Here is a 13,504-nt window from a genome sequence, read left to right as displayed (position 1 = left end):
TTTCTGCTTTGCTTTCCACTTCAAAGACAGCCAGCGATCACCTGCAGAGCCAGATCAAAAAGACCCAGGCAGCCCCCCACGCCGCTCGCTGTACGGTATAGAAATCCAGCCTGAGTCTACAAGGTTGTGGTTTACACCACAATACCATTTATTTACCTCTATACGAGTAATGGTCCTGCACTCAGTAACCTATAGCTAACTCTGCACGACTACGCATACAGGCAAGGCTGTAAATCACGGACAGGACCACATACGTGACTCCTCAGCAAATAAAGAGCCGAGGTTTCAAATGAATGAACTGCATGTTTTAACAAATCTCTCCAACAAAGCTATATAACAATCTGCTCAGCTTTTCCTGCTCTAAAACATGCCGATTGGCGACTAGCAAAAACTTTGTCAGAACACTAGGAATATCTATTCCAACTCAACAGGCAAAACTACATTAAATACTTTCATAGCATGGTTTTAAAGGGGTTATCCAACTCTTTGTAATTGATGATCTATCCCCTGGATAGGTCATCAGTATCTGATCGTGGGAGTACAAAATCCGGGACCTCCAAGTGAATGGGGCTGAGCTAGGAAAAGTTGGAGAAGTCTGTGAGCGCTGCTGCCTTCTCAAACAGATGTTTTATCGCCACCAATCAGATGTTGATGACCTATACAGAGATAAGTCACCGGTTACAAAGAGTACAAAAGTATTCCTTACCGTGGATTTCTTTTACACGAAGAGTGTTTTGGTGAAGTCTGTGTTTTAGAATAATTTGCTCCAAGTAGTAGAATGTCTTCTTATGAAGAACCTGCAAAAGGACATCATTATTATATAAAACTATAATAAAATAAGATTTACAGAATTATTCCCCATTCTACCCTGCTCAAGGAGAAATGGGTAACGGGATTAGTAACTACGTAGGCCCTCATCCCGATTTTACTCCATACAACTCTTTGATTTCACATCTGACTTTCCAGTTTAAAATGGAATAAATCAAAATGATGAAACTTTATCTGGAACATTCAGCAGGAAAAAAAAATGGTACTAATGTAAAAAGTCACAGAAATATTTAATGAGAACCTGTTATCACTTTTAACATGGCTGTCATTGTCAATACCTTATGAGATAACACTGGAGTAACTTTTCTCATAACGGTGCATAACTCCTCTCTTATTCTTCCTGGAAACTAATGAATGAACTAATAACTGGGCATTAGCATTTCTCCTGTTGCAATCCGATAGTGGAATTACTGAACAGGCCGTGTCACAGTGTTTAGAGTCACACCTCCAAGCGTTAACACCCAGTGGTCAATTTATTTATCATTTTTAAGAAGGATTAAATGAGGAACAGCACAACACATAGTTCTAGAGATGATGCTCCAGCACTGTTATTTCACAGAGATAATATGGAAACCATCAGCACAGAATAAAGACTGCTACATAGTGTAAGCCTTGCTAAGACCCAGGTTCAGCAGTCCTTAGAGAATCCAGTAAGATACAGGCAGCACTCCAGTGATGACCCTCTATTCACCCAACGCAACGTGGTGCGTTTGGTTATGTAAATACTTTGTGCCTTCAGTGAGATGTGGTGCTTTATGTCATTTTTATTTTTTGTTTGCTTTTATTTTCATAACAATGTAAACAAAAAAAGGGGGTGGAATCTTCACTTTTTAAATTTTATTTTTCAGCAATAGCACAACGTACAACTAAATTATTTTTTCTATTTTGTCCCCTTTTCATAAAAGTCGCTTTAATATATGGGATGTATGCGCTATGGTCACTGGGGGCTAGGCTAGAAGCTGCGGGTATGGTGGCAGTTGTCATTACTATTCTTTCATAAACTTTTTTTTATTCTGTCTTTATTTTATATTATGCGATACATGGAGAAGAAGGAACAAAGTTTGCGGTACTCACCGAAGTAGTTATAATGTTGCGACTTTATTTCAGGCCTTCATAAGAAGGTGATGCACAAATCGGATCCAGGGGCAGCACACTATGGCAAATGGTAGCGGCTACAGCCGTAGCCGCTACTATTTGCCATAGTGTGTCCGCCCCTGGATCCGATTTGTGCATCGCCTTCTTATGAAGGCCTGATATAAAGTCGCAACATTATAACTACTTCGGTGAGTGCCGCGAACTTTGTTCCTTCTTCTCCATGTATCGCACATTGTTGGTCTTTACTCTATTACGCTGAGCACCACTAAGGAAGTACATTTACACCACAGCACCGGCTCCCTGCAACCTTGGGCTGCAAATCAGTGAAGGCAGTGCCGCCGCATTCATTTCTCTTACTGGCAACCTTTATTTTATATTATACATATTTATAAAGTTGTGACCCCCATAAAGTCTTAACCCGAACAATCATAAGGCTGTGAGTACAGACCATAGGGCATATGTATCAAATCTGGCGCAAAGGAAAAGTGGAGTAATTGCCAGTACAACGCATTAGATTCAATACCTCATTTTTCAGAGCTCCTTTGGAGGAGGAAATCAACCCTTTGATTGGTGGTCATGGTCACCTACTCCATTTTTCCTTTGCGCCACCTTTAAAACATCTCCCCCTGTGTTTTTAGAGAAAACAGTAGCGTTTCTTACTTTCTGGCGGACCTGGACCACAGCTTTCCAGAAATCCTTTGCTTCCACTCTATGGCAGTCATCACACATCTGTGACATTACCACATAGTCCACTACAAAGACTTGCTGAAGGATTGCGCCATTCATCACCTGTTGGAAAACGAACAGTGTGAGCCGTCTATTAAATTTCTGCAGACGTGCAGACCTTCTCCAATTACAGATGCCATTCTGAAGAACACTCCAAATGGCTGCTGTCACTTCCAAGAATCTAGAGAGAGGCGAGAAAGGTCTCTTTCCAGGCTCACATTTCTGGTTTACCTACCTCCTTCTGGATTGTTAATTTTACTTTCAGCCTCTTTGAATGGGGTTCAGTCCATATAAAGCCAGCATCGATAAGACGTACCTGCATTAGAACGATACCAATATAATCAGTGTCTTAATATAGTACTTCAAGGGGTTGTCTCACTTGAGCAAATAACATTTATCATGTAGATAGAGTTAATACAAGGCACTTACTAATGTATTGTGATTGTCCATATTGCCTCCTTTGCTGGATGGATTTATTTTTCTATCACATTATACACTTCTTGTATCCATGGTTACGACCACCCTGCTATCCAGCAGAGGTGGTCGTGCTTGCACACGCCAGGAAAAAGCATCAGCCTATGTGCACTCCCACAGTCCCAGCCACCAGAGAGGCTGATGCTTTTTCCTATAGTGTGCAAGCACGACCACCTCTGCTGGATTGCAGGGTGGTCGTAACCATGGAAACGAGCAGTGTATAATGTCATAGAAAAATGAATACCGCCAGCAAAGGAGGCAATATGTAAAATCACAATACATTAGTAAATGCCTTGTATTAACTGTGTCTAAATGATGAATTCCATTTGCTGAAGTGAGACAACTCCTTTAAGACAAAAACAACAATATTTGGGGTGCAGAAAGAAATTTTTGCTTTCTGGTTGTATGTGTGAATATAAAGGCCGGCACACCCCGCAATGATCTGGATCAATACAGATCTCCCGCTTGTTAAGCTAAATTTACATGCAGCAATCATTCCCTGTGTAATGGGATGAGTGATCACTACTACGCTCGTTCATCCCCATAGAGAGTCATTGTTTGTCAGCAGCATAGTGATGTGCTGACGAAAAACAATGACCTTATGTGCTGCATAAATGATAAGTATCTTGAAAACAAGCGTTTTTCTTGCTTTTTGGGTGATCGGTAGCAAGTTTACACAGAATAAATATTGGGACATCATACTTAGGGATTGTTCACACGAACGTATTTTGCGTTCCGTATACGGACCGTTTTATGCGTTCCATTCATTTTAATGGGTCCGCAAAAGATGCGGACAGCACTCTGTGTGCTGTCCGCATCCGTTGCTATGTTCCGTGGCCCCGCAAAAATTATGAGTCCTGTCCTATTCTTGTCCGTTTTGCGGACAAGAAAAGGCATCTCTATAATGGGCCTCCCTTTCCGTTCCGCAAATTGCGGAAGGCATACGGGCAGCATCCGTTTTTTGCGGATCCGCAATTTGCGGACAGCAAAAAAACGGCACAGTCGTGTGAACAAGCCCTTAGGAGCATACATTCCCTATAAGGGGGTTGCTCCGTGTGACACAAGAGGAAAGATCATAGCTTGTTACGGCCTCCAGCGACACCATGAGGATATAGGAACGGTGCTACATATGATGATATTACCCCCTTACCAACAAAAGAGGAGATGTGCCTTTGAGTGTCTTTTTAAAAAAAATATAAGGGGTGAAATGATGAGTAGTTTGACTTCTACACACCCTACCAGTAAACCAGAATATCTGGGGGCCGCATGGCTCAAATGTTTACTGCCATCTGGATTGCAGACATTTTTGTTCTATTGAGTTCTGATGACTATGTGAAGCTATGTAGACATAGGCATCACCGACATGTATGATCTCTGTACATCCTACAGCTTTATTTTAGGCTCTGTTTAGCCGCAAACATGAATTTTTAGGTATTTCTTAAAAAACATTGCAAAATTGTATGAAGGCGCCTATGAGTGTAAAATGCTGGACGCCATTTTAATAATAGGCCGGGTGTGTACTATAGAAAATATAGGAGTACGGGGATTTTAAATGTTTGTCTTTAGTTTTATTTCTGTATGTCAAAGGTGTGAGAATTGTCCTGGCAGTGAAAGGTTTAAATGATCCGTTATCCTGTTTGCAGAACCTAATACACGAGAAAAGCCCTTCACCCACCAAAATCCTGCAAACTGTAAATGTACATAAAGACAAGTAAAACACAAGGAGGATTTTCTGGATGAGACACAAGAATGACCATAGCGGGTTCCAGAATCAGCCATGCCGATCCCTAATCTGTCTGGGTTTTACAAGGGGGAAGTGATCTGCCCAACTGAGATGCTTTCCCTCCAGCAACACAAACAGTGGAGGTTGCCAACTGGAAAAATAGAAGCAACGCTCAGAGGAATATGCTGGTCTATATACGTAACACAAGCCATTCATGGAGAGACATTGCAGCATAGTCTGGTAGACTCCTTGCAGACATCTGGAAAGCTGAATTACCCCAGGGGCCCGGAGAAACAAAAGGAAGAGGTTTGTCTACTGGAGTCCATCCAACTGGGATAAAACACACCAGCCACATCTTACAATACAATAACCTGCACCACAGCAATACACACACAGTTAGAAAAGTTTAGCCACTGGTTTAAAAAAAAACAACTACCGTACACAAATTTCTAGCTAAACGTTTAATTCTTAGGGCCCAGTGCTGTGATCAGTGGTCGGACAACTATAAAGTCTTTAGAGAAGCACTAAAAAAAAAAAAAACTTTTTTTACTTGTTCAGAACCATTCTAACTTCTGTAAAACTTTTTTGTAACGTACTTTACAGACAAGCGTATTCAGCGCAGGAAGTATGCTCCATGCGGCAACAGTTTTTCGTGGAGAACTCACAGCATCATACTAAGTTATGATGCTGTACAATTTATTCCTTAGGGTCTATTGACGTCAGTATTTTTGTTTTCCAGATTTTCGTTCCATTTTTTGCAGATCCGTGTTTCCGCAAAAACCTTCAGTTTTTACCAATTGTACATCCGCATCCGTTCAGTTTTTCCGCAAAAAAACAAAAAAAACTGAAAGGAGTACTAAAATAAAATGTATTTCTATTTCCTGGAAACAGATCCACAATTGCGGATGACATATTGATGCATTCCGCATGTCATCCGCATTTTTGCAGACCCATTGACTACAATGGGACCACGGACCGCATTTTGCGGACAATAGTAGGATAAGCTCTATTTTATTTTTGCGCATCCGCATAACGGAATGGAACAAGGGATGCGGACAGCACACTGAGTGCTGTCCGTATTTTTTGCGGGACCTTTGAAATAAATGGGTCCACATTACGTTCCACAAATTTGCGGAACAGATGCGGATTACAAAATACGGACATGTGAATGGACCTCTAAGGCGAGTCACATAATGTCATGACTACAGTTCAGTAGACCCGCGGTGAGATGGGAATTCACAGCCTCATTAACTGCAACTGTTTTAGTGCCAAAATGGGAACCTGAATTTCAGGGTGCCTGCCTGTGCCCGCTCTGCTCAGCTAAAAACTGCTGTAGGGTCTCCTGTACCAATGTGTTCTGCAGAGAGTTTAGCTGAGCGGGCACAGGCAGGAGCAGCTATCTGTGCTCCTGCCAGTAGAGAGCTCACTACAGCCCCAATCCTGCAGAATCCCTACACCTCATACATGTCAGTGGGGTACTGATCCCAAATAGTGAAAAGCGTTACAGACACCTTGAACTTCAGGGCCTATTTTGGCAGTAAAACAGTAAAATCAAGTAAATTACAATATAAAAATTTTAAATAGTTTGAGGGCATTTAGAATAGTTTCAAATAAAGTTATATAAAAGGTTAGTAATCTTTTAAAAGGCTACATACACCTTCGGAAGCAATTTTTGTTTATTATTGCATTTTACTCCTTTTTGGCTAAAAATCATATAGTCAATTAGCCTTTATTAAAAATAATGACCCATTCTGTCACAAAGGGTTATCTGTCTTACTAGCTGTGTGACGGGTACTTTCACTAATAAACCTTTTCTCTATACTACTAAAGGTCATAAACACTTATTTAAGCCACATTCTTGTCAGTAAGATAAGTTCTGAGCTATAATGAGTGTTTATAATGTCAGATGGTGAAAATAAGGAGCCCGTCAGCTCCCCAACTGATGTTAAAGAGAGAAAATCCTCAGGCTGCTACTAGAGCATCTAAGCTCTGTACAGAAAAAAGGAACCATATTTTTAATAAAAATGATTTATATCTCAAAATAAGTACAATGCAATAATTTAAAAAATTGTCCCCAAGGGTGTACATAGCCTTTATGTTGCTGCGTCTATCCAGTAAGCAGAGAATTGCACGTGTCAGAAGAACACCCAGCATCCTCCAGTCATACCTTTGCTCAAGGAAGCCTTCAGTTTTTTGAGACACAAGGTGAGCAGCTCTCTTGACTCCAGAGCACATTGGATCCATGTTCCTGGAGGTTGTAGATAACTAAACAATAAGAACAAAGATAGAACAGTCACTTACACAGTATTATTACATACTAATAGAGCCTTGCAGATGAACATTCATTTAAAAGGGGTATTTCCCAACTCAACCATTCATTGCCGAGATCAGAATACACATTCCATAAAGCGCCAAAGGTGGCAGGATTATGGAAGAATCCAAGCTGGCTATGCTACACTGTTTCTGTAGCTCTCCTTTAACACCTTGCCACAAATGAATGCAACTGTATGGGTACTTTTGTGAACCAATCGCGCCAATGGATGTGCAGTTACATCCATGGGGACACAATGAGTTCCCGCATCTTCCACAGTGAGATCCAGTTGCAATACACATATGAGATCCGGCTTCAGTGGCTGAGACTGGAGGCAACGCCGATCCCGGCTGTTTAACCTCTTAGATGCCATTGGAGATTAAGATCACTGCATCTAAGAGGTTCAATGCGGATGCTTACTATGGCAGCCAGGGAGGTCTAATAAGGACCTCCATGGCTGCTATCCTGGTACTATTAGGCACTGCCAGAGAAAGGGCCTAATAGAATGCCTGCCAGTGTTTCTTAACATGCATAATATACGGTAATACAGATGCAATTTTCACAATAAAAAATGCATTATTATGTATTATTATATTTAAAAAAATTCCCACTCATAACTTTTACCACCACAACCATGATGACCCAAATTATGACATTATCCCATTATTCAACCAAGTATCGTAAAAACCTTAAAAATGTGTCAAGGGCAGAATTGCTATTTTTGCTTATCCTACCTCCCAAAAGCCGAATAAAAAGTGATCAAAAAATTATCAAAACTTCAAATTGGTACCAATAAAAACTACAACCTGTTCCACAAAAAAAAATTCCCTCTCACATTTCCATTAATGGAAAAAGGAAACAAAAATACAAATAACCAAAAAATTTGGTATCTGCAATGGTATGGACCCAGAGAATAAAAGTACGGTAACACGTTATTTGAGGCTACTTTCACACTCGCGTTTTGGACGGATCCGTCACAATAATACAACTGCATGCATCTGTCATGAACGGATTCCGTTGTATTAGGCTCTATTCACATATCCATAATAACGGGTCCGCATTCGTTCCGCAAATTGCGGAACAGGTGCGGACCCATTCATTCTCTATGGGGACGGAATGGATGCAGAGAGCACAGATTGTGTCAAAGAAAACGGATCCGTCCCCATTGACTTACATTGTGTTTCTGTTTGGCTCAGTTTCGTCAAGCGGACAGTAAAATGCTGCAGGCAGCGCTTTGGTGTCCGCCTCCAGAGCGGAATAGAGACTGATCGGAGGCAAACTGATGCATTCCGAGCAGATCCTTATCCATTCAGAATGCATTAGGGCAAAACTGATCCGTTTTGGACAACTTGTGAGAGCCCATGATGGATCTCACAAATGGAAAGCCAAAACGCGAGTGTTAAAGCAGCCTAAGCCGTGTCGTGAATGCCATAAAATGTAAAAAAAAAAAAATGTAATGGCTAATTATTTTATTGTCCCACCACAGGACAGGGGATAAGTGTCTGACCTGTGGAGGTTTAGCCACTGGTGTCCCCAGTGATCACGAGAACAGGGGCCTGTATTCCTGCAGCAGACACACACTCTTTCAATTCTATGAGGCCTCTTGAGCAGGGAAATACATGTTTTAGGCTACATGCACACGACCGTATGTGTTTTGCGGTCCGCATATGCCATCCATTTTATTTTGCGGATCCATTGTAACAATGCCTAAAACGGACAAGAATAGGACATGTTCTATTTTTTTTGCGGGGCTACGGAACGGACATACTGATGCGCGGACAGCCCACATTTTTTGCGGACCCATTGAAATGAATGGGTCCGCATCCTATCCGCAAAAAAAAAAAAAAAAACGGACACGGAAACAAACAACTTTCGTGTGCATGTAGCCTTAATAAGTGAAAAATGTGTGTTAAGTGGTCCCAAAGCGTTAGACCATAAGATCATTAGATGCAGGGACCAAACAGAGTTCTGTAGGACATGCAATAGTCAATTCTTTAGCAAGTAGAAGTTTGATACCTACCGTTCACACTGTTTGCAGAAATGTACAGACACTTGCTTGGGGATGCCTTCACTGATGTCCACTTGTGTCCGTAAACAGGCCACACACATATTTGCAGGGTTTGGAGGGACTGGAACACCACACTGGCAACAGAGGCTGAAAAAACAACCACGCAGATAACTAAATTATAAGAGAGGTGCCGCATACCCCATGTTCTTTTAGGCTTGAGCCGCTTCCTGAATTTACATAAACACAGCATCCGAACATCAGCGTAAGTGAACTAGAAATTAAAGAGGTTTTTCAGGATTTAGAAAAAAAAAAATTGCCAAGACTTGGGAACTCTATACTCAATATTCATCCACTAATTCCATTCCAGTCAAGCACTGCAGCTGTTCCAACGTTTCCCTCCAGTGCCAACTTACTTGCTGCAGGGATCACGTGCTGCGCGTCATTCGTGTAACAGCTGCAGCCAATCACTGGTCTCAGAGGAGACGCGCCATCCATGTTGGCATCGATGCTGAGGCCAGCGACTGGCTGCAGCGGCTACGTGATTAGATCTATTCAGTAAGTAAACTGAGTAGAGCGGGAAGAGCCCGAGCTCTGAGCAGTGGATTCATTCCCTGCCCACGTGTTTGTAAATCCCTCTAACTACCCCTATATTTACACAGATATTGTGATTTTCTAACCCAGACGAGGTGGGGCTGATGGTTGTGAATAGAAAAATATCCCACATAGAGTAGCATAGGTCAGAGACTCCCACTGGAAATATACAGTATGCCCGAATATCTCAAAGGAAAGTGTACAACGAGCCGTTAAGGGAGGAGATGGCGGCATGCGGGATGGGTCATGTTAAAGTGTCTGTGAGAATTATAACGAAGGCCTCCTTCACACCAATTTTGTGCGGCAGGTTTTTGGCTGTGTATTTTGGTCACGTTTTTTTCCATGCATTTCTCTCCCTATAGAACAACCTATAGGAAAAATGCCTGAAGAAAAGCACTGGATCACTGAGGCTATTCATTCATTCAGGTGCACGGACTGCACCATCATATGTGCATTCTCCAGCAGCTAGGGATATCGAGAGCAGCATAGCCAAAGATTTCAGGCACTCCGGTATAACTACGTACATGTTCCCCTGGCTGCTGGTGACTGGTCCTGTCATGTACTCCATCCTGATCAATCTGGAAAACAAGGAAACGGTCAGCTATTTACAGCTTGTAGAAGGTGGTGATGGATGGTTACAAATACTTCATATACACGTTACATTGTGTTGGATGTGCCCTTCATCAGAAAGCTAAATTCACCGGGTGACAAAGGTTTTTCCACCAATAACTAAGAAACCTGGTTTAAAATGGTTCTGTAGCCCTTTCAAAAATAGTAACTAAGAAATGATGGCTGCTTTCTTCCACAAGCAGCGCCACACTGGTCCTTGGGTCGTGTCCGGTATTGCAGCTTAGCTTCATTGAAGTGACTGGGGCTCAGCTGCAATACTATATACAGCCTATAGACAAGTGTGGCGCTGTTGAAGGAAGAAAACAGCAATGCTTTTCTAATCCTCTACACACCGGTTTAAAGGTATTTTCTAACCAATAAATGCTGCTAGGAGCTGAAAGCCTTATATTGTCCCTCTTAGCACGTCTGCAATTTTTCTCAGGCTCCGATAAAACTTCTTAAATGCAGGGTTTGTTTGCTTTGGAAAATCCCTACTTGTTAGGGCTCATGCACACGACTGTATGCGCTCCGAGATATACGGTCCATGAGCGGGTCATATGTCCCGAAGCGGCATCGATCGTGCGCACGGGAGCACACAGCATCATAGATTACAATGATGTTGTGCACGTCGGGCCGCCCGCGGGGCTATTGTCCTGCACTCATAAGATCATATGGGTACGGGACAACAGTCCCACGGGGGGCACGACGTGCACATCGGGACATATGGCCCGCTCACAGACCGTATGTCTCGGAGGGCATACGGTCATGGGCAAGAGCCCTTAGGCCTCATGCACACGACTGTTGGTCCGCATCCGAGCCACAGTTTTTGCGGCTAGGGTGCGGACCCATTCACTTCAATGGGGCTGCAAAAGAGACGGACAGCACTCAATCCAGCATTACCCCCCAATGCAAGTCAATGGGGACGGATCCGTTTTCTCTGACACAATAGAAAACGGATCCGTCCCACAATGACTGTCAATGGATCCATCTTGGCAATGTTAAAGATAACACAACCGGATACGTTCATAACGGATGCAGATGGTTGTATTATCAGTAACGGAAGCGTTTTTACTGAACCCTGCCGGATCTAGTAAAAACGTTAGTGTGAAAGTAGCCTTAGGGGACTTTCACACTAGCGTTTAGGTTTTCCGGTATTGGGTTATCGCCGTGCTGCCGCCGGAACTCCACCCCCGCCCCCATTATAGTCAATAGGGACGGAGTGGCAGTCCAGGGGCACACGTGAACTAGCGGCAGGACGGATCCGACAGGCTGTTTAACCGCCGAGACAGCTTAGCGGACTCCCCTGCCGCTAGTGTGAAACTGGACAACCCCTTTAAATAATATGTGACCTGTCAAAAATGTCAGGCCCAGAGGACAGGTTTCTGTGTCCATTCCGTTTTTTTGAGGATAGGATGTGGACCCATTCAATTCAATGAGTCCGCAAAAAACACGGACAGCACAACGTGTGCTGTCCGCATGAGTATGTCCGTTCCATTGCCCGCAAAAAAAAAGTGCATGGTCCTATTTTGCAGACAAGAATAGGCATCCGCAATTTTTTTTTCTGAAAGGCACCAGCAGAAATCCCTGAAACCCTTTTACTACAGATGGCGCCTTCCTAACGCTGAGCGCCCTGCAGTGACGATGTGACGGCCACATATCGCTACAGTTTGCATTCGTTTCTATGGGGCGACAGCACACAGATATCATCTATGAGGCCATTCCGCAAATTATAGAACATATCCCACTAATCGTGTGCATTCTGCGGACGGTAGGCAGTTGTATTAGGTAAATGTGGCATCCGTATTCTGCGGATCCATTTTTTGAAGACCGCAAAATACATACGATCACATGCAGCAGTACTAAAGCCGCCCATACAGTTTCTCAACATCTATTTATGGGATGTGTTTTAAAATACCCAAATATTTTACTAAAATCACTATTTTTTTTTATGTTACAACCGTAAAAACCTGAACCTCTAACCAGCAGACCGGCGGACTGCTGAGCTGATTTCACGGATTGGTCCTGATCTCTGTCACACAACCACAGTACCACCACTAACCATCCACTGCATCAGCAGCTGCTGTGGAACTACAACCCCCAGCATGCAGACTAAGGCTACATGCACACGACCGTATGCGTTTTGAGGTCTGCCATCCGTTGAACTCCCAGAGACGTAAAAAGGAGGATTCTGGGAGTTGTAGTTCCAGAACAGCTGAAGGTTGCCGATCTCTGCACTCAGGACCACTGACGTTTTCCCTTGCTGATAAGGAACAGCGGATTTAACTACATCATAGGGCTGCGTTCACATCTGCAATCCTGACAGGTCAGTGGTTGTAAAGGGATGCAGCAGATTTCTTCACCTGACAAGTATGACTAATGCAGCAGAAATGAGCCCCGCGATAACCTGAAGACCTCAGCATAGTATAGAATAGTATATGACACTGCAAGGTAGTACATACTGACCGCTGTCTCCGTCCTCCTTGATGAACCGGCTACAGCCACCAGCAACGTGAAGGTCCGGGCCCGGAGCTCAGCACCATGTGGCAGGAGAGGGACTTCCGCATGACGTCACCGCCCGAAGGTCCCTAGTTCCGGGTGTCCTTACCGCTGCCTGTTCTCTCTGTGTGACTGCCAGGGCGGCCTGACCTACTGCTGGGGAACTGAAGGGGTTACCTGCTGGCACACTCGTACTTACTGCAGTCTATGCGACGGCCACAGTGCCCATAAAAGAAGCAACCACTCCACCACAGTATCCCATGTGTACTCCATAACTTAGTGCCCCTGTTGTAGCAGCCACTGCCACTGCCACTCATATCATTAGTCACAGTATCCCATGTGTACCCCATAACTCAGTGCCCCTGTTGTAGGAGCCACTGCCCCTCATATCATTAGTCACAGTATCCCATGTGTACCCCATAACACAGTGCCCCTGTTGTAGCAGCCACTGCCCCTCATATCATTAGTATCCCATGTGTACCCCATAACACAGTGCCCCTTGTTGTAGCAGCCACTGCCCCTCATATCATTAGTCACAGTATCCCATATGTACCCCATAACTCAGTGCCCCTGTTGTAGCAGCCACTGCCCCTCATATCATTAGTCACAGTATCCCATGTGTACCCCATAACTCAGTGCCCCT

The 13,504-nt window shown here is 43.5% G+C and overlaps 1 protein-coding gene across 2 annotated transcripts in view; it reads right to left on the bottom strand.

Annotated features, from left to right (window-relative positions):
• The window catches only part of NMD3 (NMD3 ribosome export adaptor), a 44,387-nt gene extending 31,427 nt beyond the window's left edge, over positions 1-12,960 (bottom strand). Inside the window, exons 1-7 of one of the 2 annotated variants that reach the window (XM_044291057.1) lie at positions 12,829-12,960; positions 10,281-10,334; positions 9,178-9,312; positions 7,014-7,111; positions 2,885-2,964; positions 2,584-2,712; positions 707-797 (exon numbers count right to left, since the gene is read on the bottom strand). In XM_044291057.1, the coding sequence (XP_044146992.1) occupies positions 707-797; positions 2,584-2,712; positions 2,885-2,964; positions 7,014-7,111; positions 9,178-9,312; positions 10,281-10,324 (577 nt within the window). In that variant the 5' untranslated portion in view covers positions 10,325-10,334; positions 12,829-12,960. Of the gene's footprint in view, positions 1-706; positions 798-2,583; positions 2,713-2,884; positions 2,968-7,013; positions 7,112-9,177; positions 9,313-10,280; positions 10,335-12,828 lie in introns of both variants that reach the window. The other variant, XM_044291056.1, reaches the window with a different exon arrangement.
• Positions 12,961-13,504: the final 544 nt, after the last annotated feature.

The sequence above is a fragment of the Bufo gargarizans genome, chromosome 4 (assembly GCF_014858855.1).
Source record: "Bufo gargarizans isolate SCDJY-AF-19 chromosome 4, ASM1485885v1, whole genome shotgun sequence".
NCBI lineage: Eukaryota > Metazoa > Chordata > Amphibia > Anura > Bufonidae > Bufo > Bufo gargarizans.
The sequence above is the reverse complement of the archived record's forward strand: the minus strand, read 5'-3'. Positions and strand labels throughout refer to the sequence as shown.